This window comes from Oncorhynchus nerka, linkage group LG2 (genome assembly GCF_034236695.1).
Source record: "Oncorhynchus nerka isolate Pitt River linkage group LG2, Oner_Uvic_2.0, whole genome shotgun sequence".
Lineage (NCBI taxonomy): Eukaryota > Metazoa > Chordata > Actinopteri > Salmoniformes > Salmonidae > Oncorhynchus > Oncorhynchus nerka.
The window spans coordinates 12,308,524-12,332,998 of NC_088397.1; the positions used below are offsets into that span (position 1 = coordinate 12,308,524).

General features: G+C 44.4%; 2 protein-coding genes across 2 annotated transcripts; both read left to right on the plus strand.

Moving 5' to 3' along the window:
• Positions 1-1,306: 1,306 nt before the first annotated feature.
• On the plus strand, positions 1,307-10,453 carry mylz3 (myosin, light polypeptide 3, skeletal muscle). The gene is made up of 6 exons (XM_065023238.1): positions 1,307-1,415; positions 2,001-2,073; positions 7,568-7,711; positions 9,286-9,456; positions 9,699-9,776; positions 9,996-10,453. Exons 1-6 carry the CDS (start codon positions 1,413-1,415, stop codon positions 10,022-10,024), a joined length of 498 nt encoding a protein of 165 aa, XP_064879310.1. The 5' UTR covers positions 1,307-1,412; the 3' UTR covers positions 10,025-10,453.
• An 8,132-nt stretch (positions 10,454-18,585) lies between these two features.
• On the plus strand, positions 18,586-24,074 carry acadl (acyl-CoA dehydrogenase long chain). Its single transcript, XM_065023239.1, is given in 12 exon segments — positions 18,586-18,745; positions 19,483-19,659; positions 19,824-19,961; positions 20,316-20,480; positions 20,778-20,779; positions 20,782-20,843; positions 21,037-21,201; positions 21,699-21,800; positions 22,047-22,160; positions 22,472-22,599; positions 22,878-22,964; positions 23,063-24,074. Coding segments are annotated over 12 exon segments (1,320 nt in total). The 5' UTR covers positions 18,586-18,659; the 3' UTR covers positions 23,157-24,074.
• The last annotated feature ends 401 nt before the right edge of the window (positions 24,075-24,475 follow it).

Genomic DNA, 24,475 nt, shown 5'->3' on the forward strand with positions numbered 1-24,475 from the left:
TAACTGGATAACATTGCCCATGAAAGGAAGTTATTCTAGCGAGCAAGCGTTTTAGCCAGGTAGCCTAAGACAACAACAAATAAAAGCGTGTACTGTATGACAAACATAGACCGTTTCGTCAACGTGCAAGAGAGAAGGATGGCATTGACCTCTACAAGTAGGGTGAGTCAACATGTTTTTTCCACTTGCACGAACAAACACACATCAGAACCATGGACAGCCACATATTTAGCTTACATTGATTGGACACTTGTTAGTGGTATCTTTTTGTTGTCACTGTTTTATGCTAAGCACAGGTGATGCTGCAATAGTGGAGGCAGCTCCTGTTTTCTTTGCGACTTTCAGTAACTGTCCCTTGTTCTAAATCATTAGTCGGAAAATATGGGAAACATGAACTTTCTTGACCATGCTGTTTGTCAGGTAACTAACTGTTACATACAATATGCTTTGTGGACTCCACCGGACAGAGTTGCACTCCGGTTTTGTGATGAAACAGAGGTGTGGTTTAATGTATTCTGCCACTGTGTCTACTTATTGTCTCGGCCTTTAGACCTAAATATCACGTTGTCAAGACATATGAACTAACAGATTATAGAGCAAACAACTCAATTATCACAACACACAGGTTGTAATATGGCTTTTATCTGGCTTGGCTTCCCAGGGGATGTTTTTAACCCCACGCACATCTACTTATTAGCCTACCACCGAATTCGTGTCAGTTGTTTATGGCCTAATGCAAATAGGTGTGCAGCGTCAATAGGAAAATGCTAACTTGATTTGTAGGGCACTATGCTTATTACGGCCAAAAAATATCCTAAACGTTAAACGTTGTGCTTCATGACGTACTGTTGCTGCGGACCCAACAGGACCCTGCTTTTCGTTGTGTGTTTTGACTACTCCCCTATACAACCATAAGAGGAGGAAGACTCTCACTGTTTAAAAATATCACATGAGAACCTTTCTGCAGTTGTAGGTTCTGGTGGTTCGGCGCATTTTTTTAAATCCGCTCCGGAACACGCAAATCCAGCCCATTTCAGTGCCCATCTATCACTCACCTACTTCAGGCTAGAATGTCAACCAATAAAATAATTTGCGACCCTTGTAAAGGGGTTTGGAAATGCTGACCCGAGACAAGGCGTCTCGAATCAGTTCCTTAGCCGACTAAATATAGCCCTGTCCCCGTCCTTCTAAAGGCCTGCCAGCGCTCCAAGAGGCGACCACAGCTCCACTTTCCGTATTGCCCTAAGAAAGTTAGAGAACTTCCAAAGTGGCATCTGACCCGCCCCGTGACATCACCACCCGATCATAAATAAGAGAGGGACATTGAGCATGGTTCAGGACCACTCTCTCTCTCGGGACTCCGGCTTCTTTAGTATTTCTTTCTGCCCCGTGTCAACTCCTTCATCTCCATAATGGTGTGTACTTTTGGATTTACCACTGCCTGAATGCTTTTTTTTTGTGCCTATACATTTGTGTGGCTTTGGGGCTATTGGATTATCTAAAAGCCTGACGTTGCTACAGAACTACCATCTGTGTGATTTGGTATAGAGATTGGATATCAAGACTTGGGTGGTTCCTTTCTTTAACAAAATAAGCCACTGTCATACTCCATTTTGGGGGGAAGAAACCAAGGTGGACGTATTAGATTAGAGCTTCTCATTGGGCTCCACAGAGAAACCTTGGAATATCTCCCTAATGCTAATCTGTACATCTCTACGTACTTGTACCATTGAAAGCATTTAATCTAGCCATCGTCACACTAACTACTGTAATTACTACTGAATGTAGACCTCCTATACACCTGTACTTGTATGTTATTCTGTTGAGCACCTGCATCACTTTGAGATTAGTCTCTGTATCACCATGGTGCCGGCGATGTGTTGGTACTTTGAGAATGGCAGGACGCCCGTGGTGCATGGTGGTGATGGATTGGTTATAACAGGTCCCAGATCAGGTCCTAGGGACTCATCCTTGTCTTGTGCTGTGTGCATCTTTAATAGGCTGATGCTGCTCCCGCTCCCGCTCCCGCTGAGGCATCCGGCGCCTCCGCTTTTTCGGCCGACCAGCTCGAGGGTAAGTGAAGTGTGTTGAGTTTCTCAGGGCCGTCTCTTTGTTCAGTCTATCTACTCTCTAGGTGAGGACTGTGTAGGACTAGGTGAGGACTGTGTAGGACTATGTGAGGACTCTGTGTAGGACTAGGTGAGGACTCTGTGTAGGACTAGGTGAGGACTGTGTAGGACTAGGTGAGGACTGTGTGTAGGACTAGGTGAGGACTGTGTGTAGGACTAGGTGAGGACTGTGTGTAGGACTAGGTGAGGACTCTGTGTAGGACTAGGTGAGGACTCTGTGTAGGACTAGGTGAGGACTGTGTGTAGGACTAGGTGAGGACTGTGTGTAGGACTAGGTGAGGACTCTGTGTAGGACTAGGTGAGGACTCTGTGTAGGACTAGGTGAGGACTGTGTAGTACTAGGTGAGGACTGTGTAGGACTAGGTGAGGACTGTGTAGGACTAGGTGAGGACTCTGTGTAGGACTAGGTGAGGACTGTGTGTAGGACTAGGTGAGGACTGTGTGTAGGACTAGGTGAGGACTGTGTGTAGGACTAGGTGAGGACTCTGTGTAGGACTAGGTGAGGACTCTGTGTAGGACTAGGTGAGGACTCTGTAGGACTAGGTGAGGACTCTGTGTAGGACTAGGTGAGGACTGTGTAGTACTAGGTGAGGACTGTGTAGGACTAGGTGAGGACTGTGTAGGACTAGGTGAGGACTCTGTGTAGGACTAGGTGAGGACTGTGTGTAGGACTAGGTGAGGACTGTGTGTAGGACTAGGTGAGGACTGTGTGTAGGACTAGGTGAGGACTCTGTGTAGGACTAGGTGAGGACTCTGTGTAGGACTAGGTGAGGACTCTGTAGGACTAGGTGAGGACTATGTGTAGGACTAGGTGAGGACTGTGTAGGACTAGGTGAGGACTGTGTAGGACTAGGTGAGGACTCTGTGTAGGACTAGGTGAGGACTGTGTGTAGGACTAGGTGAGGACTCTGTGTAGGACTAGGTGAGGACTATGTAGGACTAGGTGAGGACTGTGTAGGACTAGGTGAGGACTCTGTGTAGGACTAGGTGAGGACTAGGTGAGGACTAGGTGAGGACTAGGTGAGGACTCTGTGTAGGACTAGGTGAGGACTCTGTGTAGGACTAGGTGAGGACTCTGTGTAGGACTAGGTGAGGACTAGGTGAGGACTCTGTGTAGGACTAGGTGAGGACTCTGTGTAGGACTAGGTGAGGACTAGGTGAGGACTAGGTGAGGACTCTGTGTAGGACTAGGTGAGGACTATGTGTAGGACTAGGTGAGGACTCTGTGTAGGACTAGGTGAGGACTAGGTGAGGACTATGTGTAGGACTAGGTGAGGACTAGGTGAGGTCTAGGTGAGGACTCTGTGTAGGACTAGGTGAGGACTATGTGTAGGACTAGGTGAGGACTAGGTGAGGACTAGGTGAGGACTCTGGGTAGGACTAGGTGAGGACTAGGTGAGGACTATGTGTAGGACTATGTGTAGGACTAGGTGAGGACTAGGTGAGGACTATAGGTGAGGACTCTGTGTAGGACTAGGTGAGGACTATGTGTAGGACTAGGTGAGGACTAGGTGAGGACTGAGGACTAGGTGAGGACTAGGTGAGGACTAGGTGAGGACTATGTGAGGACTATGTGTAGTACTAGGTGAGGACTAGGTGAGGACTAGGTGAGGACTATGTGTAGGACTAGGTGAGGACTAGGTGAGGACTATGTGTAGGACTAGGTGAAGACTATGTGTAGGACTAGGTGAGGACTATGTGTAGGACTAGGTGAGGACTAGGTGAGGACTAGGTGAGGACTCTGTGTAGGACTAGGTGAGGACTATGTGTAGGACTAGGTGAGGACTAGGTGAGGACTATGTGTAGGACTAGGTGAGGACTATGTGTAGGACTAGGTGAGGACTATGTGTAGGACTATGTGAGGACTAGGTGAGGACTAGGTGAGGACTAGGTGAGGACTATGTGAGGACTAGGTGAGGACTATGTGTAGGACTAGGTGAGGACTAGGTGAGGACTATGTGTAGGACTAGGTGAGGACTAGGTGATGACTATGTGTAGGACTAGGTGAGGACTATGTGTAGGACTAGGTGAGGACTATGTGTAGGACTAGGTGAGGACTATGTGTAGGACTAGGTGAGGACTAGGTGAGGACTATGTGTAGGACTAGGTGAGGACTCTGTGTAGGACTAGGTGAGGACTCTGTGTAGGACTAGGTGAGGACTCTGTATAGGACTAGGTGAGGACTAGGTGAGGACTATGTCTTTACAGATACCTCAGTGATAAATCATGTCCCCTGTGTTTTACAAAGTAGCACTCACCAAGTTCAATAGGCAAAATTACACTCAGTCAAGTTGCCCCCAGAATACATTCCCCTGTGGACTAGCTTTAGTTATCCTCTCAACGTAGAGTTGTATGATCTGCATGGCTTCTGCACCATGAGGTCCCCTCTGTGAGGGCCTAACAAAGTGTGATAAGTCACTGGAAATGACCTAAGTTTTGTCCACTAGTTTTGGAGCCCATGGCCTTGCAGTGCAGGGGCTTGTTCAGCTGTCCAGAGGAGATTAGTGTCCCTGCTTCTATTCTGAGCAGCACTGTCTTGTCTTGAATGACAGAGCACAGTGGTCCTTAGGGCTCGCGTGGCCAGCCGCATCTCCGTACAGCAGGAGCCTGACCCCCCCTCCACCCTTTGTTCCTCACTGAAGGACATGATCTTTTAAAAGACTCCTTTAGAGTGGCTGTTGTTTTGTGTAGAGCTAGTTGGTGTGTAGAACTAGTAGCAGTTAGTGTGTAGAACTAGTGGCAGTTGGTGTGTAGAACTAGTGGCAGTTGGTGTGTAGAACTAGTGGCAGTTGGTGTGTAGAACTAGTAGCAGTTGGTGTGTAGAACTAGTAGCAGTTGGTGTGTAGAACTAGTAGCAGTTGGTGTGTAGAACTAGTAGCAGTTAGTGTGTAGAACTAGTAGCAGTTGGTGTGTAGAACTAGTAGCAGTTGGTGTGTAGAACTAGTAGCAGTTAGTGTGTAGAACTAGTGGCAGTTGGTGTGTAGAACTAGTAGCAGTTAGTGTGTAGAACTAGTGGCAGTTGGTGTGTAGAACTAGTAGCAGTTGGTGTGTAGAACTAGTAGCAGTTGGTGTGTAGAACTAGTGGCAGCTGGTGTGTAGAACTAGTGGCAGCTGGTGTGTAGAACTAATGGCAGTTGGTGTGTAGAACTAGTGGCAGCTGGTGTGTAGAACTAGTGGCAGTTGGTGTGTAGAACTAGTTGCAGTTGGTGTGTAGAACTAGTAGCAGTTGGTGTGTAGAACTAGTTGCAGTTGGTGTGTAGAACTAGTGGCAGCTGGTGTGTAGAACTAGCGGCAGTTGGTGTGTAGAACTAGCGGCAGTTGGTGTGTAGAACTAGCGGCAGCTGGTGTGTAGAACTAGCGGCAGCTGGTGTGTAGAACTAGCGGCAGCTGGTGTGTAGAACTAGCGGCAGTTGGTGTGTAGAACTAGCGGCAGTTGGTGTGTAGAACTAGCGGCAGCTGGTGTGTAGAACTAGCGGCAGCTGGTGTGTAGAACTAGCGGCAGTTGGTGTGTGTGTGTGTGTGTGTGTGTGTGTGTGTGTGTGTGTAGAACTAACTAGTGGTTGTTGGTGTGTGTGTGTAGAACTAACTAGTGGTAGGTAACTGGTCAGAAAAGGGTGAGCTGGAAATGAACTGTTGAGGCCCTTTATTCATTTTAGCACCTAGTTAAGTATCACGTCAGTCAGTGGCAGTCCAGTGGAATGTACACTCTCCTATACTGGACACATCATTAACACACTGTTCATAAGACCATATACAATTCCTGTATGTCATCTTATACAATACAATTATTGTATAGGTGTTATTTTATCAGACAAGTCACTATTAGAATAAATTGGTAACACTTGATCAACTTTCATAAATAAGCATTAATAAACAAATGTTTTTTCATTATTTGTAAACATTTATAACCATTTATAATGTAATAAAAGTTATTATAAAGTGTTTCCTAAAGAATCCACTGCTTCTGCATACTCTAGACTAGAGAAATTCCTATTGGCTGGAGGAGCAGCTTGGCTGGGTGCTGCAGGAATACAGGCGAGCCCATTTGGCTGGAGGAGCAGCTAGGCTGGGTGCTGCAGGAATGCAGGTGGGCCCCATTGGCTGGAGGAGAAGCTAGGCTGGGTGCTGCAGGAGAAGCTAGGCTGGGTGCTGCAGGAATACAGGCGAGCCCATTTGCCTGGAGGAGCAGCTAGGCTGGGTGCTGGAGTAGAAGCTAGGCTGGGTGCTGCAGGAATACAGGCGAGCCCATTTGCCTGGAGGAGCAGCTAGGCTGGGTGCTGGAGTAGAAGCTAGGCTGGGTGCTACAGGAATGCAGGAGGCCCCATTGGCTGGAGGAGAAGTTAGGCTGGGTGCTGCAGAAGAAGTTAGGCTGGGTGCTGCAGAAGAAGCTAGGCTGGGTGCTGCAGAAGAAGCTAGGCTGGGTGCTGCAGGAATACAGGCGAGCCCATTTGGCTGGAGGAGCAGCTAGGCTGGGTGCTGGAGGAGATGCTAGGCTAGGTGCTGCAGGAATGCAGGCGGGCCCCATTGGCTGGAGGAGAAGCTAGGCTGGGTGCTGCAGGAGAAGCTAGGCTGGGTGCTGCAGGAATGCAGGCGGGCCCCATTGGCTGGAGGAGAAGCTAGGCTGGGTGCTGCAGGAGAAGCTAGGCTGGGTGCTGCAGGAATGCAGGCGGGCCCCATTGGCTGGAGGAGAAGCTAGGCTGGGTGCTGCAGGAGAAGCTAGGCTGGGTGCTGCAGGAATGCAGGCGGGCCCTATACTAGTGTGTGTTGATTACTCCAGAGTCAGCATTCTTATGTTTAAACCGAGCAGGCGGACACGCCCGTGCCCGTATATGGCATGGGTTACTTTCTTAGGGCGTATCGCTTGTCAGTCGCTGGTTCTAAATGCCAAACGCCAGCAGGCCTTGTAGGGGGAGGGAGGGAGGGGGGCAGCTGCTGCAGTTCAGAAATCACATAAGGCCAGTAATCTGTTGGATCACTTTCAATTGGGATTCACAGTGGAGTCCATAGAAATAGAGACCCGCCTGCCATGCTACCTTTCTGCACCTCTACAGTTTATAATTATTCAGGGGACAATGAGGGAGGAATCGAGCGGTCGCCATCTTGGAATCTGCAGCACAGCAACATGAGACATGTCGTTTCTCACCATTCTCCAGTGCTGCATTTAGAATGAACTTTTACGAGAACGGTGTCATTGATTGCGTGTAGTTTTACTAGAAGTATTGAACAAATATCTGGTCTGTTTTGCCATTGGTTCACAAAACAAAATAACGACGAAGCTCCTTTTCGTCCCTTTCAATAACTAAAATATTACAACTTTGATTTATTGAAACATTTTGAGTGTGAAGAGTTGTCAGGTTACTTCCTGTATGTTTGTGCCCACTTTCTGCTTGTCTTCATCCAACTCATCGTAACTCTTCTGCTCTTCCCTCCGCCTCCAGACTTCAAAGAGGCCTTCGGGCTCTTCGACAGAGTCGGTGACAGCATGATTGGATACAACCAGGTGGCTGATGTCATGCGCGCCCTGGGACAGAACCCCCAGAACAAGGAGGTTGCAGTGATCCTGGGAAAACCATCCCCCGATGGTGAGACCACCACTACTCCTATAGGGATAGGTTGAGAGAACGTTGTGAGAACGTCATGATACGTTCAGGTATAAATGTCGTATGAAGACCAAACAGGCCTCTCTACTCCTGTAGATACGTTCAGGTATAAATGTCGTATGAAGACCAAACAGGCCTCTCTACTCCTGTAGATACGTTCAGATATAAATGTCGTATGAAGACCAAACAGGCCTCTCTACTCCTGTAGATACGTTCAGATATAAATGTCGTATGAAGACCAAACAGGCCTCTCTACTCCTGTAGATACGTTCAGGTATAAATGTCGTATGAAGACCAAACAGGCCTCTCTACTCCTGTAGATACGTTCAGATATAAATGTCGTATGAAGACCAAACAGGCCTCTCTACTCCTGTAGATACGTTCAGATATAAATGTCGTATGAAGACCAAACAGGCCTCTCTACTCCTGTAGATACGTTCAGATATAAATGTCGTATGAAGACCAAACAGGCCTCTCTACTCCTGTAGATACGTTCAGGTATAAATGTAGTATGAAGACCAAACAGGCCTCTCTACTCCTGTAGATACGTTCAGATATAAATGTCGTATGAAGACCAAACAGGCCTCTCTACTCCTGTAGATACGTTCAGGTATAAATGTAGTATGAAGACCAAACAGGCCTCTCTACTCCTGTAGATACGTTCAGATATAAATGTAGTATGAAGACCAAACAGGCCTCTCTACTCCTGTAGATACGTTCAGGTATAAATGTAGTATGAAGACCAAACAGGCCTCTCTACTCCTGTAGATACGTTCAGATATAAATGTAGTATGAAGACCAAACAGGCCTCTCTACTCCTGTAGATACGTTCAGATATAAATGTAGTATGAAGACCAAACAGGCCTCTCTACTCCTGTAGATACGTTCAGGTATAAATGTAGTATGAAGACCAAACAGGCCTCTCTACTCCTGTAGATACGTTCAGGTATAAATGTAGTATGAAGACCAAACAGGCCTCTCTACTCCTGTAGATACGTTCAGGTATAAATGTAGTATGAAGACCAAACAGGCCTCTCTACTCCTGTAGATACGTTCAGGTATAAATGTAGTATGAAGACCAAACAGGCCTCTCTACTCCTGTAGATACGTTCAGGTATAAATGTAGTATGAAGACCAAACAGGCCTCTCTACTCCTGTAGAATAAGTCATGATGTCTGTTCTAGTCATGACATTGCAAAGTCCCACATACGTTTTCTCTACTGAATGTGGCCCCGGGGATGGAATAGTCCCAAAAGTGTAAATCCCACCCCACCGCCCTCCAGGTGGTCTTGATCAAACACTCCACATATTTGAAATAAACAAATACTCTTTGAACCCACATCTGGTAACAATATGAATGTTAATTTTGTTGTCTGGTTGAAAGACTGATTATATAAAATAATAATGAGGTAACGACCGTCACTAGCGAGACACTACTGTTTGTCATTGACCTGGTGTGCACGTTGTGATCGTATGAAAACAAGCTGTGGAAGGCTGTAGATGGACCACCCTACCGTGTGTGACTAATGTCCATCTCTTCTCCTTCGTCGTGTCAGATATGGCCAACAAGAGGCTGGCCTTCGCCGATTTCATGCCCATGATGGAAAAGGTGGATAAAATAGTGAAGGGTACACTTGATGACTACGTTGAGGGTCTCCGCGTCTTCGACAAGGAGGGCAACGGCACCGTGTCTGGGGCTGAGCTGCGCATCGTGCTGGGCACACTGGGTGAGCTGAGTCAATACGTTTAGACACGTTACAGTACAGCGCTGACTGGGCAGTGGGTTAGGGGTTGGCTGGGTGACATCCCCTGGCCACCCTACACCAGAGGGACACTACTGCCACATTGCTTACACCTGTCTAACCGTCTCAGATCTACACAAGTGCTTAGGGTGTAGGGTGTGTTGGGGTTGATTTTGCATTCAGGATGCGTGTGTTTTCCTGACTGGCTCGTTGTTGGTCCCTCTTAGGTGAGAAGATGTCCGAGGCCGAGATTGATTCCCTCCTTATAGGTCAGGAGGACGAGAACGGCAGCATCAACTATGAGGGCAAGTCTTGTTCAACCTCTAAAGAGCCAATATCCTGGATCCTGCACAGATCACGTCACAGACTGTTTTAGTAACACTATCATTCAAATATTATACTCTTATTTAAAGTGATCAAATTGATGTTTATCAAATGATTTTATAAATGTGTATGTTTTATATGATTTTTTTATTTAGGTCTCTTGCTCCTGTCCTTATGTGTTCTCTCTGTTCTCCCCACAGCATTCGTCAAGCACGTCCTGTCTGTGTAAGATAGTGCTGCGGCAACCAAAGCTTATCTATCTCCCAGACCCCATGGTGTCAGGACTGTTTTTCTAAAGACCAACCTAGGAAAGAAAAGGACTATAATGGGATGTCCAAAAGCCATTCTGTGTTTGTTTTATTTTCCTCCGTCAACTTTTCAACTCATCACTACTCCTCTCTACGGAAGTGACCTCTCCGCTGTCAGATGACTCGCCTCGCCTCCACCTGGGGCATGTTTCTCCACTTGGGGTGGGACGGTGACCACTCATCAAGTAGGGGATTGTACCCTCTGCCCCGCCCACCTCATGTCATCATCATCTTGCCGGCAATGCTGGCTGGAAAAGATTGTGGATCGGCCGCCAAGCCCCTCCCCCATCAGTTATATTTATTTTCACTCTGCCGTTTCAGAATAAACTTTTCCAAAAGTACATCCCCCACCTGGCTTGATTCTTGGTCTTCTTTTTGAGCTTGTGACGATGTACTATTTTACAGGTGTCCTCCATGAAAAGATAAGACAGGAATATTAAGATGTGTATAAATACACCTTCACTGAAATACAACTATCATATATCATAGCATATTTTTTCATAAACATGTAGTTATATTGAACAAGTGAACTACTGTCACCTGTTGACTGAAAGAACACTATTTGCTGAATCTACAGTTACATGTTGCAATGGTAAGTTAAAGGCCCAATGCAACTGTTTTTATTATTGTTTTCAATGAGGGGACCGGGGTGGTGGGGGCTGAAAACTAGCATTTATTGGCAGAGAGTTTTGGAACTCTATTACTGGTTTATTAACTAAACTCCATCCCACCAAAACAGGCTGAAACTTAAGGCATTCTTATCTAAACAGATCTTACTCTAAAAGGGCATTATCATAATTTTCACAATTTCACAGTATTATACCAACCTCAGTGTGGAAATATATAATACAGGAAAGTCACGTTTTTGACTGCAATGGGCCTTTAATGGGATCAAAATAGGAAGGTTGAAGACATTACAAATAACTTTTCTTCCATCGACTGTTTGACACATCTTCAGAAAGCCAAGGATCTCACTTAGCATCTACCATGTTTGACTAGTCCCATACAGCCGTGCCATTTATCCATACATGGGTATTAAAGTATCATCAAACAACGTATCGAGTGGCTATATCATAAAGCCTTTTTGTACTGCAGACAATATGTTAGCCCACTGTAAAACAGATTCTCTTTTGGTACATACTTGCTGTTGAATGAATTGACCAATTCAAAAGGTTAGTTCACAATCTCACTGGATTAGAGAATAGCAAATCCCACACTGATGGGGGATAAGAATTAGTTCTTAACTGACTTGCCTAGTTAAATAAAGGTTAAATATTTTAAAAATACCCTGAAATTTAGACTCTTCAATGTAACCCAAAACATATTGGGTTTTAAATAAAATAACAAATTAAAAAGTTTTGTTAATCTTATTGGATTATTGAAGCCCAAATCCCATACTACCCTAGGATATATCATCCGTTACGTATGTAATGTGTAGGCAGAGAAAATATGTCGTAGGCTCATTCAGCAGGCCTTACCTCCGCCCAGTAGATGGCAGCACATTCAACAGATGAGGCTGTAGCGTGGCCAGACGGAAGCCACTCCTCAGTAAAAGGTACATGACAGCCCACTTGGACTATGCCAAAAGGCACCTAAAGACTCTCAGACCATGAGAAACAAGATTCTCTGGTTTTATGAAACCAAGATTGAACTCTTTGGCCTGAATGACAAGCATCACGTCTGGAGCAAACTTATGTGTAGATTGAGGAGGGGGAAAAAACGATTTAATACATTTTAGAATAAAGTAACAAAATGTGGAAAAGGGGAAGGGGTTTGAATACTTCCAAATGCACTTATTTAGGCTTCAACAATAATCCAGTGAGATTTAATAAAACATTTTAATTTGTTTTATTCAAAAGGCAGTATGTTTTGTGTTAAATTGGATTTTAGAGTCGATTTTCACGGAAATCAAATCGAATTCGTCACATGCGCTGAATACAACAGTTGTAGACCTTACCATAAAATGCCTACTTACAAGTCCTTAACCAGCAATGCAGTTTCAAGAAAAAGAGTTAAGAAAATATTTACTAAATAAAAGTAAAAAAATAAATAAATTCTAAACACAATAAACAAACTAATGAGGCTATATTCAGGGGGTACCGGTTATTGAGGTAATATGTACATGTAGGTAGGGGTAAAGTGACTATGCATAGATAATAAACAGCGAGTAGCAGCAGCATAAAAAGGGGAAGGGTCAATGCAAATAGTATGGGTAGTAATTTGACTAACTGTTTAGGAGTCTTATGGTTTAGGGGTAGAAACCGTTAAGGAGCCTTTTGGACCTAGACTTGGCGCTCCGGTACCGCTTACCGTGTGGTAGCAGAGAGAACAGTCTATGACTAAGGTGGCTCATACTTCATACTCCGGGTAATCCAAAGATTGTGAACTAGCTTTTTGAATTGGTAATTTCATTCAACAGCAAGTATGTACCAAGAGAAAACATAATGTTTTCAGAGTGGGCTAACATACATTTTCTGCAGTACAAAAGTGCTTTATGATATAGCCACTCTTGATATATTACTTGATGACACTTCAATACCCATACGTGGATAAATGTCACGGCTCATATGCTAAGTGGGATCCTTGAGATGACCTTAGAGTTCGTCAGAGTTCGATGCCAGGAATAATAAGTGTGAAGTTTGATTTCCTCCCTTCTGTAATAAGCAGCCAATGAGGTATTTTTTCCTTTATTCATGTGTTTAATCTGAACCCGTTATAACGCCGGTTAAACTGTTATGTATGTAAGCACTTCAGAGTTATACCAAGCTAATAAGTCACTCCTAAGATAATGTTGTAAGAGTGTGCTTAACTGTATTTTTAATTTACTTTATAGTTCTCACTGAAGGTGATAATTCTCACTGAAACTACTGAATAAAGCCGCCCGTTAAAATCATTGAACGGTTGTGCTCGTGGTTACTGAAGGGAGCTATGCCCACATCATTAATGAATAAGATGTGTGGAAAACTGTTTAGCCATAGTTAAAGGCCTTTCATAAAGAGCCTGTCATGATTGCATGTCCCTTATGTTTAACACGTATTGCTTGTTACAGAATACTACTGTTGTACATGTAATATCCCCTAGCAGATTTCGTTGCCTTTGCACAAATTCTGTCATGTTACTGTGTTCTTTTTAAAAGTCAATAAAAATGTGTGTAAAGTGGCCATGTTTGTTTCACTGTATATTTGTTTAAGCCCTCCTAGAAACACATAATTTCATCCCACAGCATTAATTAATAAGCTGTGTAGAAGCTGTTTAGCCATAAGTAAAGGCCTTTCATAAAGCGGCTGTCATGATAAACCTGAATCTGAAAGTACCTTTAGGATCTTTTCTTTGGGGTTCTAATCTCCCCGTGTGTACATGCACTGAAAATCCTTAGGCTGGAGCCATCTGGAAGCTCTGTGCCTGTACATATAAAGAGAACTCAATAGGAAACTAGGCTGAGAAACATTATTTAGATGGCTGTTTAATTGTTGTTTAAAGCCTGAAATGGACACAATGCCCAAGGGACCTTGTTTCTAACACACACACGCAACCACACACATTCCTTGTTTCTCACACACACACAAAAGTTCAAACACCCTCTAACACATGACCACACGAACAGGGGGGCGGGGTGGGGCGGGGGCACATATTCTGTACATGTCATCAGGTCATAAGGTCAGCAATCAATCAAATTTGACACGCGCCGTATCCTATTACTCTCTAACACATATGGAATCATGTAGTAACCAAACAAAGTGTTAAATTAAAATATATTTGAGATTCTTCAAAGTAGCCACCCTTTGCCTTGATGACAACTTTGCACACTCTTGGCATTCTTTCAACCAGATTTCCTTGGAATACTTTTCCAATAGTCTTGAAGGAGTTCCCACATATGCTAGGCACTTGTTGGCTGCTTTTCCTTCACTCTGCGGTCCAACTCATCCCAAACCATCTCAATTGGGTTGAGGTTGGGTGATTGTGGAGGACAGGTCATCTCATGCAGCACTCCATCACTCTCCTTCTTGGTCAAATAGCCCTTACACAGCCGGGAGGTGTGTTGGGTCATTGTCCTGTTGAAAAACAAATGATTGTCCCACTAAGCATAAACCAGATGGGATGGCGTATTGCTGCAGAATGCTGTGGTAGCCATGCTGGTTAAGTGTGCCTTGAATTCTAAATAAATCACAGACAGTGTCACCAGCAAAGCACCCCCACACAATCACACCACCTCCTCCATGCTTCATGATGGGAACCACACATGCAGAGGTCATCTGTTCACCTACTCCGTGTCTCACAAACACACAGCGGTTGGAACCAACAATATCAGATTTGGACTCATCAGACAAAAGAACACATTTCCACCGGTCTAATGTCCATTGCCCATGTTTCTTGGCCCAAGAAAGTCTCTTCTTCTTATTGGTGTCCTTTAGTAGTGGTTTATTTGCAGTAAATCAACCATGAAGGTCTGATTCACAGTCTCCTCTGAACAGTTGATGTTGAGATGTGTCTGTTACTTGAACTCTGTGAAGCATTTATTTGGGCTGCAATTTCTGAGGCTGGTAAATCTAATTTATTCTCTGCAGCAGAGGTAACTGGGTCTTCCTTTCCTGTGGCCACACCGTACTTGGTATTGTTGGTATCATAGCGTGGCAAATGGTCTTTGACAATAACATGTGCTCATTACAAGGAGTCAGGTAGCCTCACAGTTCAGAACATTGGGCCAGTAACTAATTTGAATCCCCAAACTGACTAGATGAAAAATATGTCGATGTGCCCTTGAGCATGTTACTTAACCAGAGTGACTTACAGGAGACATTACAGGTTAAGTGTCTGCTAAATGACCAGAATGCAAATGTAAAGACAGAATACTTCAATTGGTGAAACAGCCAAGTCCGTTTGGGATATTATAACGACAAAGAAGTTACTGCAAACAACCAACACCATTTCATATTCCTGGTGTCCTACTGTATCTGTATTAGATACTGTGTCCTCCGTCTAATCACAGCATATTCTACTAACGTCACATGAGAAATATTTATATAAGAACATATATCAACCCATCTTATAAACTGCAGAGACGTCAAAAAAAGTCCAAATTATGTTCTTGAATGTACATTTTTGTGCATGCAGCAGGCATACTAGTGATGCAGTATAGAAACACGTCTCGGGACACATTTTGAATGTCTCATCTCTGACACGTTTGTACTCGTTACAAATGTGGTCTCGAATTGAGTCAAGTCAGAGATCAGGGACCCTATGTAACCATGAGGTCCCCCCTAGTCCATGAGATTCCCCCTAGTCCATGAGGTCCCCCCTAGTCCATGAGGTCCCCCCCTAGTCCATGAGGTTCCCCCCTAGTCCATGAGGTCCCTCCCCTAGTCCATGAGGTCCCCCCCCTAGTCCACGAGGTCCCTCCCCTAGTCCATGAGGTCCCTCCCCTAGTCCACGAGGTCCCTCCCCTAGTCCATGAGGTCCCCCCCTAGTCCACGAGGTCCCTCCCTAGTCCATGAGGTCCCCCCCTAGTCCAGGAGGTTCCCCCCTAGTCCATGAGGCCCCCCTAGTCCAGGAGGTTCCCCCTAGTCCATGAGGTCCCCCCCTAGTCCACGAGGTCCCTCCCCTAGTCCATGAGGTCCCCCTAGTCCAGGAGGTTCCCCCTAGTCCATGAGGTCCCGCCCCCTAGTCCACGAGGTCCCTCCCCTAGTCCATGAGGTCCCCCCTAGTCCACGAGGTCCCTCCCCTAGTCCATGAGGTCCCCCCTAGTCCAGGAGGTTCCCCCTAGTCCATGAGGTCTCCCATGATCCATGAGGTCCCCTAGTGGAAACACGTATAACCAGGCCAGCTCGGCTCAGTTCAAAAGTGTGAAATGGTGAAACACTTACCACAAGCCAGGCTCGCTTTAGCGTAGAACTACGGTGTTTGACCGTATTGCCCAGCCTGAAGGGTATCCATGTTTTTTAGATCCCAAAACATGTCTGGCATGTTTTCCATGCCAGTGTGTTGAGGGCAGGACAGTGGGGGCACTGAGTTGTTTTTGTCTTGGTCATTTTTCCTGAAATTAAAAAAACGATGTAGTGGGTAATATAAATGTTGAGCTGACCCGAGTAATCTAATAGAGAGGATGCAAAATAAAGTACCAAAGCAAAAATGCAAGAAAATGTATAAATGAAATATAAAGAATGATAATTACCACTGAACAGATTCCAAGATCCCAGATTGTATGGGTTCCCGAATGCCAAATTGTACCTTTATTGGTTCACAAATCCCAGACTGTACCTTCATGGCTGGTATCAGGAACAAGCTAACAATGTGGCAAGCTCTAATAACTGAGATCTGCATACAAATACACACCCTTTTTTAAAACTGTATAACTGATCTTGGACCTGCAGTTTGCGTGATGGTACTAAGGTATTTCATTGTTTGCTGATATTTTTTAATATTTTTTATTGAACCTTTATTTAAATAGGCAAGTCAGTTAATTTTAAGAATGAATTCTTATTAACAATGACAGCCTATGATTTCCAGGATTGTGGTAAATAAATGTGCAACTATGCTGATCAAACAAAATTATTTTGAGAATCTATGAAATCATTACACTGTGACTATGTTAAAATTCAGATAGGGATCAGCTATTGTTATAAACTGTAAATTAGGTTTGTTAAACACACGTTCGTCTAACCTTACTTTATCAATCCAGTTTGACTATTTCGGTTAAACTTCGGAACTGATCGGGGAAAATGTGCATTAGGTCGCCGACATAACCATAACAGTATTGATTACCAGGCAGCATGAAGCCAAAAGATAAGTAGAAGAAGAAAGAGCTTCCGATATAGAAGCACCCGATTAGCCACTAATCACCCCATTAAAAGGTCGAAAAATCCACATTCACCATATGAATGGTGTGATTGGTAAGATGATTCCACCTTTTAATGGTGTGATTGGTAAGATGTTTCCACCTTTTAATGGTGTGATTGGTAAGATGTTTCCACCTTTTAATGGTGTGATTGGTAAGATGTTTCCACCTTTTAATGGTGTGATTGGTAAGATGTTTCCACCTTTTAATGGTGTGATTGGTAAGATGTTTCCACCTTTTAATGGGGTGGTTATAGTCTAAACGGGTGCACCCGCAGTCACCCGCTATTGCCAAGGACACAGTAACCTAGATAACGTCAGTTAGGTTAAACCAGGCCAAGAATGAAATAAAACATCCATTCAATCAATCAGGATAGTCCGTTTCATGAATAGGGAGTATGTATGCAGTGTTGTATAGCTGAGTTATTATGGACTCAAACAGTCTAGCAAGCTAGCTAACTAACTAAGTGTAACTAGGTATTTCTGGTTGTATCCCAAGGTGACTGTGTCCCAGTTTCGCATTAGCGGGTCAACAGACAATGTTGAACAATATAACTAACTAGCTACATTTTGCTTGCTGATTAAGTTACATGACAACATTGTAAAACAAAAATATGTTTATGCATCATTTTGATGAATTCAACACTATTCTCCATAGAAACAATAAACAATTTATGTACTGCTCATTGAGTACTGCTCAAAACGAACGGATCTGGCACTTGCAGTAGAGAGTATCTGTCAACTTCGACATATATTTTTCACACTAGTTAAACACGTTTTAACAGCTTTTGAGAACATTTTCCCGTGTAACACTTTTACCCAACCGACACAACAAAAGTGAATGTGTTTCTTTAAAGGCCTGATTGGTGGAATGTTCAAGAGATGGTTGTCCTTCTGGAAGGTTCTCCCATCACCACAAAGGAACTCTGGAGCTCTGTCAGAGTGACTATTGGGTTTTTGGTCACCTCCCTTCCCTGACCAAGGCCCCCGATTGCTCAGTTTGGCCCGTGCGGCCAGGTCTAGGAAGAGTCTTGGTGGTTCCAAACTTCTTCCATTTAAGAATGATGGAGGCCACGGTGTTCTTGGGGACCGTGAATGCTGCAGACATTTTTTTGTACCCTTCCGCAGATTTGTGCCTCGACACAATCCTGTGTCAGCGCTCTAAGAACAATTCCAACTGTGGGACCTTATATAGACAGGTGTGTGCCTTTCCAAATCATGTCCAACCAATTGAATTTACCACCGATGGACTCCAATCAAGTTATACAAACATCTCAAGGATGATCAATGGAAACAGGATGCACCTGAGCTCAATTTTGAGTCTCATAGCAAAGGGTCTGAATACTTATACATATAAGGCATTTCGTTTAAATGTTGAATACATGATCATTTCTAAAAACCCTGTTTTAGCTTTGTCATTATGGGGTTTTTTCTGTTGTAGATTGATGAGGGAAAAATATAATTTCATCATTAAGGCTGTAACGTAACAAAATGTGGAACACGTGAAGGGGTCTGAATACTTTCCGAATGCACTGTATATCATCCATTATGTTTGGAATGTGTCAAATCTGATGTAATATGTTCATTCAGCAGGCCTTACCTCCGCCCAGTAGATGGCAGTAACTTCAACAAATGAGACCGTAGCCTACGCTTGAAATACTAGAGAAGATACGCATTCAATGTTATTGTGTCAGTTGCGTAAAAGCGGTAACGTTACGGAGGAAAATGTTGTCAAAAGCTGTCAAAGCGTGTTATTCTGGTGTTAAAAATGTATGTCGAGGTGGACAGGTACTTTCTTCTGCAAATGCCAGGTGCGTGTCGTAGATTTGCATGCTAATTTTACCGGAGAAACGATGTCTGTAGATATGCTTATCATTCACGTTAATTTACTGTCATTGAGCAGGAAATAAGTTATTTATTTTAAACATAAATATTTTAGTTAAGACAGCCTTGTCATATGTAGTCAGCAACAAAATATAGCTTCTTATAGTGTTCAACGTTGTCTGTTGACCCGCTAATGCTAAACTGGGACACAGTCACCTTTGGCACACTTTCCCAGAAATGGCCTTTAAAGCCCACCTAACGTGTTCCTTCACGTATGAGGTAACTAGTGGGTTTGAGTTTGTTACTCAGCTATCCAACACTGCTAGCTACAGGTTTTTACACCAGATAATGTGGTTTTTAATCTGTAGATACATCACTGTATACTTCCTATTCATGACCCTGACTCTCCTGATTGATTGACTGGTTGTTTTGTTTGCTCCTTGGTTTGGTTGCTTTAACCTAATGGCATTAGTAATGTCCTTCTAGGTTACTCAGCCCGCCATGGGGGGCTAGTCAAATTCCATGACTCAAATTCCACTACTAACTACACTGATCTCAGAAGTCAGTTTATAACTTTCTTAGCAAACACACAAGTGGTTCAGTATACCACACCTAAAGATTAAAGGTGGACTTTGTAGGACACGTTAGGCCTTACAACCGCCTTGTTATGCCCATTAGACCAACATGTAGTTTATTTATAAGTGCCTGTGCCTCCATTTCCCAGAATGCAGCACAGCCAGCCCCAGGAAGGGAAAGCTCCACCGTCCAATAGGCTGGAGACGTCCAGCGCCAAGACTCTGATGGACATCGGCACCCGCAGAATCTTCAACGAGGATCATGACATGTTCAGGGAGAGTGTCCGACGTTTCTGGACAGAGGAGGTGGTGCCCTACCACAAGGAGTATGTATTGACTGTCTGTAACCATCTCTGCATAGGCCTAGTGTTCCCCACCAGGGTCCTGTTCTTGGGGACCTTGAATGCTGCAGACATTTTGTGGTACCCTTCCCCAGGAAACTGACTGAAGCTGACTTAAGGTATGGTCTCTGTCTTCCCTCCCCCTCCAGATGGGAGAAGGCAGGTATGGTGAGCAGGGAGCTGTGGCAGAAGGCTGGGGAGCAGGGTCTGTTGGGCATCCTCACTCCAGAGGAGCACGGTGGGATCGGAGGTGATCTGCTGTCTGCAGCTGTGATGTGGGAGGAGCAGTGAGTATCTTGTCCTGACCAGGGATCAGCTCTCCACTGTCCATATAATCATATTTATTATGATCTAAACTGATCCTATCTCAGCACTCATACTCTGAGACGCTATATGAATACAGGCCCAGGTGTGGGTTGATTGGCTAGTATTTCCCCAAGCCCTATTGCTATGACCATAGGTGTATAGCAGAATGTAACAGTTGTGATTATATGTCAAACAACTGACTTAATTTATATGCCTACTGATAACATCAAAATGCTATTCTGTCAACAGGCTTTGTGTTGTACTGCAGGGAACGTCAGAAGGGGATATCAGGACGTTACACCCCTCTCCTCACCCTGTCTCTCTTTGTCCTCTAGGATGTACTCTAACTGCTCTGGCCCAGGCTTTGCCCTCCACTCTGAGATCTGCATGCCCTACATCAGTAACTATGGCTCCAAGGAACAGATTGATCGCTTCATACCCCAGATGGCTGCTGGTACCTGCATCGGGGCTATCGCCATGACGGAGCCGGGAGCTGGCAGGTGAGGACGTTTAACACTACTGGGCCAAGCTGAGCTGTACTGCTCTGGTCTGGTTACCCTACTGGAAAGCATGATGTGAAAAGAAGATATCCAAGCAGGCACAGTACGGTTTGGGTCAGCACGATGGTGTGAAATTTGTTTGTTTAATAGGCTATACTTTCAGCATGAGAATTTCACGATGGTAAGGTCAATTTGGGGTCATTCTGCTTGTTTTCATTACGTGTTCTGTAACTTCTACCTCTGTCTAGCCAATAGCAGTTCATCCTAAAGACCCTCTCTTCTCTCCGTTCAACCCAGTGACCTCAAGGTGTCAGGACGTACGCTAAGAAGGACGGCGATGACTGGATCCTCAACGGCAACAAGGTGCGTTCAGGGTGGATGTGGTTTAACCAGACTAGGGTTGTGTTCAGTAGGGCACACCGTAGCAAAACGTTTTGCAAAGGAGAACAAAAATCTGTTTTCTTGCTTGACAAATTTGGGTAGTACCTCCGTTTCAAAATGTTTTCTCCCAACTGAACATGACCCATGTCATTGACCATTGTCCCTTGACTCACAGGTGTTCATCACCAACGGCTGTATGGCCGACATGGTGATCGTGGTGACCGTAACGAACCGCGAGGCGAAAACAGCGGCCCACGGGATCAGCCTCTTCCTGGTGGAGAAAGGAATGCCGGGCTTCCAGGCGGGCAAGAAGCTGGAAAAGATTGGCCTGATGGCACAGGTACAGTCAGAAATCTCAATTGCTAATGTTTTAACCCCCTCTCGTTAAGGGGCCATTTTGACCACCTGGCTGGGTTCAAATACTTTTGATTTCCTTTTCACATCCTTTCAGTTTGATTGAGCCTGTATGTAGAACCAGAGAGATAGGTTGCTTTTTGTTTTTGACTATTCCTTTGGTGTCATTGTGTAGTTAAAGCTCAATCGAAGGCAGCTAAAGTATTTGAAAGAAAACAAACACTATTGAATCCAGGTCTGGTCAAATGAAAAAAAAACTCATTGCTTCAAACAGTCGGTTTGATATTGACGTCCCTTGAGAAGTGGGTTCAGATGACCAGAAGTGGGTTCAGATGACCAGAAGTGGGTTCAGATGACCAGAAGTGGGTTCAGATGACGAGAAGTGGGTTCAGATGACCAGAACTGGTCAACTGTCATGTCAGACCATTTTATAGAACAGCCATTCCCTTCGATATATATTAACCGTTGTCTCTCTGTCCCCAGGACACGGCTGAGCTGTTCTTTGAGGACGTGCGTCTCCCTGCTTCTGCCCTGCTGGGACAGGCCAACAAGGGCTTCTACTACCTGATGAACGAGCTGCCGCAGGTACACCTTTCAGAGAGCAATTACACTTGCATGATATACCAGGGTTGGGGTCAGGTACATTTCAATTCAGGAAGTAAACTGAAATTGCAATACCGATTGTATTTATTTATTTAAAGAGCAATGACTGAGTTGAAGGGAATTGACCCCTAACCTATTCCTATGTACTCGATTGTCACAAAGGTATGACTATATCTAGTAGCTACAGACCACGTCATTATTAATGCTCTTCACCTCTTGTTCTTCCAGGAACGCCTGCTGATTGCAGACATGGCCATCGCCAGCAGTGAGTTCATGTTTGAGGAGACCAGGAACTATGTGACTCAGAGGAAGGCATTCGGCAAGACCATCGCTCACCTTCAGGTTGGATAGCATTATCTTTGACTTGTATTTCTGCTGTAGTAACAGGTATGTTTTAGGTGTAGTGAACACTAGTGCTATTGGGGTGGTAGGTAACCTAGGTTAGAGAAGCTGAGTCAAAGTGGGGACTGAACTAGCAACTAGAGGGCTGTTGGTGTCAGACCCCGTCTCTCCTACTGTTTTGCCCTTGAGCGAGGCACCTAACCTCAAACTATCTCCATAGAACACATTTCTGTTTGATCAGATGGATGAATAGTTGTGTTGTAGTATATTGAAGTGATCCACTAAGTCCATCCCCCTGTCTCATGGTGCAGACTGTGCAGCACAAGCTGGCAGAGCTGAAGACTGAGATCTGTGTGGGCCGCTCCTTTTTAGACACCTGTCTCCAGCTTCACACAGAGAAACGCCTGGACTCTCAAACAGCCTCTATGGCCAAGTACTGGTGAGAACACAACCAAATACTAAACCTTCTTTCACCAGATTTATGCTACTCCAGTCCAGAACTGTCAGTATGTTGGACGTGTAAAGTGCACTTGCACATCCACCCTTGGATTGGATTTAAAGGGAGTGGATTGGTATAAGAGTAATGCTGGTGGTCTTTCCAGACAATGCTTTTAAACATATGATGAAGTGTTGAAGTGCACACTTCAGGGAGAAGGGTAGAGCATTGGGACACCCCCTATATCGTCTGACTTGACTCTTGTTGTTGTTGTTTATCAGGGCGTCTGACCTCCAGAACTCTGTGGCCACCCGGTGTCTGCAGCTCCACGGAGGCTGGGGCTACATGTGGGACTACCCCATCGCCAAGTGAGTGACGGTGATGTGTGTCTCGTGGAAATATAACATGTTATTCTATTTAGTTCTATGCTGTCAGTGCACATGAAAATCCTCTCTCTCCCCATCAGGGCGTTTGTGGATTCCCGTGTCCAGCCCATCTATGGAGGCACCAATGAGATCATGAAGGAGCTGATCGCCCGCAGTATCGTCAGCCAGAAGTGAGGGAGACGTCCCAGTGACATCGTCATGGAGGAGAGCTGGGAAGTGGTTAACAATAAGTCTCTTAACACCAACAGCAGTTTTGACTGGGTTAGCTACTGAGCTGGTTGTCTGTCCCTTTTGAAGTGATTGTCATGTTCACTGAAGGTAGGCCAGTGGTATTTCTGGGACAAATCTGAACTTCCACTTAAGTCAAATTTGTACTTATTCTCCCATAGAGATCAATGCATGACTGAGAGAAACATTTTACTTAAGTGGAACTTAGGATTCACTCCTCTTTGAATAAGCATGGAGTGAAATAATAGATATTCAGGTTTTGTAATTTATTTTCTAATATTGCTGGGAATGTGTTTTTAACAATCTAGATGTAGGGTTGTTTATCCCTTTCCTTTTGGCTTCTACAAAGTCAACAATATGTTATTAAATCCGTCCATCCTTTCACACTTGAAATCTAAAAAGTTTGAAACAATGATCAAATCAATGCACAGAGTTAAGTTGTATATTTTTGTAATACCACCTTTGTGTTTGTGTCCGTCTGTCCTGCTGTGTTCATGGGGGTGGAAAACTAAATGGTCCTGTACGTTAGAATGTTTTAGTTTGAATGAACAGTATTTTATCCATCATTTGTTCCTAGCTCCAAACCGGAAGTGCCCTTGCATTCTTCTCCTGATAACTATTAATGGTCAGCATTAAAGGGAAAATGAGATACCTAGTCAGTTGTTTCAATTGAATGCATTCAACTGAAATGTGTCTTCTGCATTTAACCCTCTGAATCAGAGAGGTGCAGGGGGCTGCCTTAACACCTCCACAAGCTGTGAATTAGAACATTGCAGTATTGTTGAACATTTTAAATGCCACCTTTTTTAACATTTTGTAATGTAATAATATTACTTGTTTATTAAAGTTATACAATTTTGGTGATCCCTCTTCCAATTTTAATTTGGATCTATTGTGTTCTGTCAGTTTCATGAAGATGTGGGGTGTTCTATTGCAGTGGACGAAGACATACAGGAATAATGCATCATGATACGGTCCTAATGCATTATAAGCCCGGTTTTTGGGTGTGTGTCTGTTGTACGTGAGAAGATGTGTGAGCCTGAGATTGATGCCCTGGTGACAGCTCAGGAGGATGAGAACGGCAGCCTCAACTACTAAGGTTAAGTCTTCTGCACAATGCTATGTATTATTTTAACCACAAGATGGCAGTACGTCTTGTGAACCAATTAAACCTGTGTTTTATTCCATCTCAATAGTGATGTCTGTCTACTAGGAGTATTTTCATTAGCTATGATTCCATTCCTTTTATTGTTTATCAATTCCTA

Excerpts from the sequence above, each read along its gene's own strand:
- mylz3 (XM_065023238.1), top strand. Across the intron at positions 2,074-7,567 it reads TTCGGCCGACCAGCTCGAGG|ACTTCAAAGAGGCCTTCGGG; the intron begins GTAAGTGAAGTG and ends CTCCGCCTCCAG. Across the intron at positions 7,712-9,285 it reads GGGAAAACCATCCCCCGATG|ATATGGCCAACAAGAGGCTG; the intron begins GTGAGACCACCA and ends TCGTCGTGTCAG.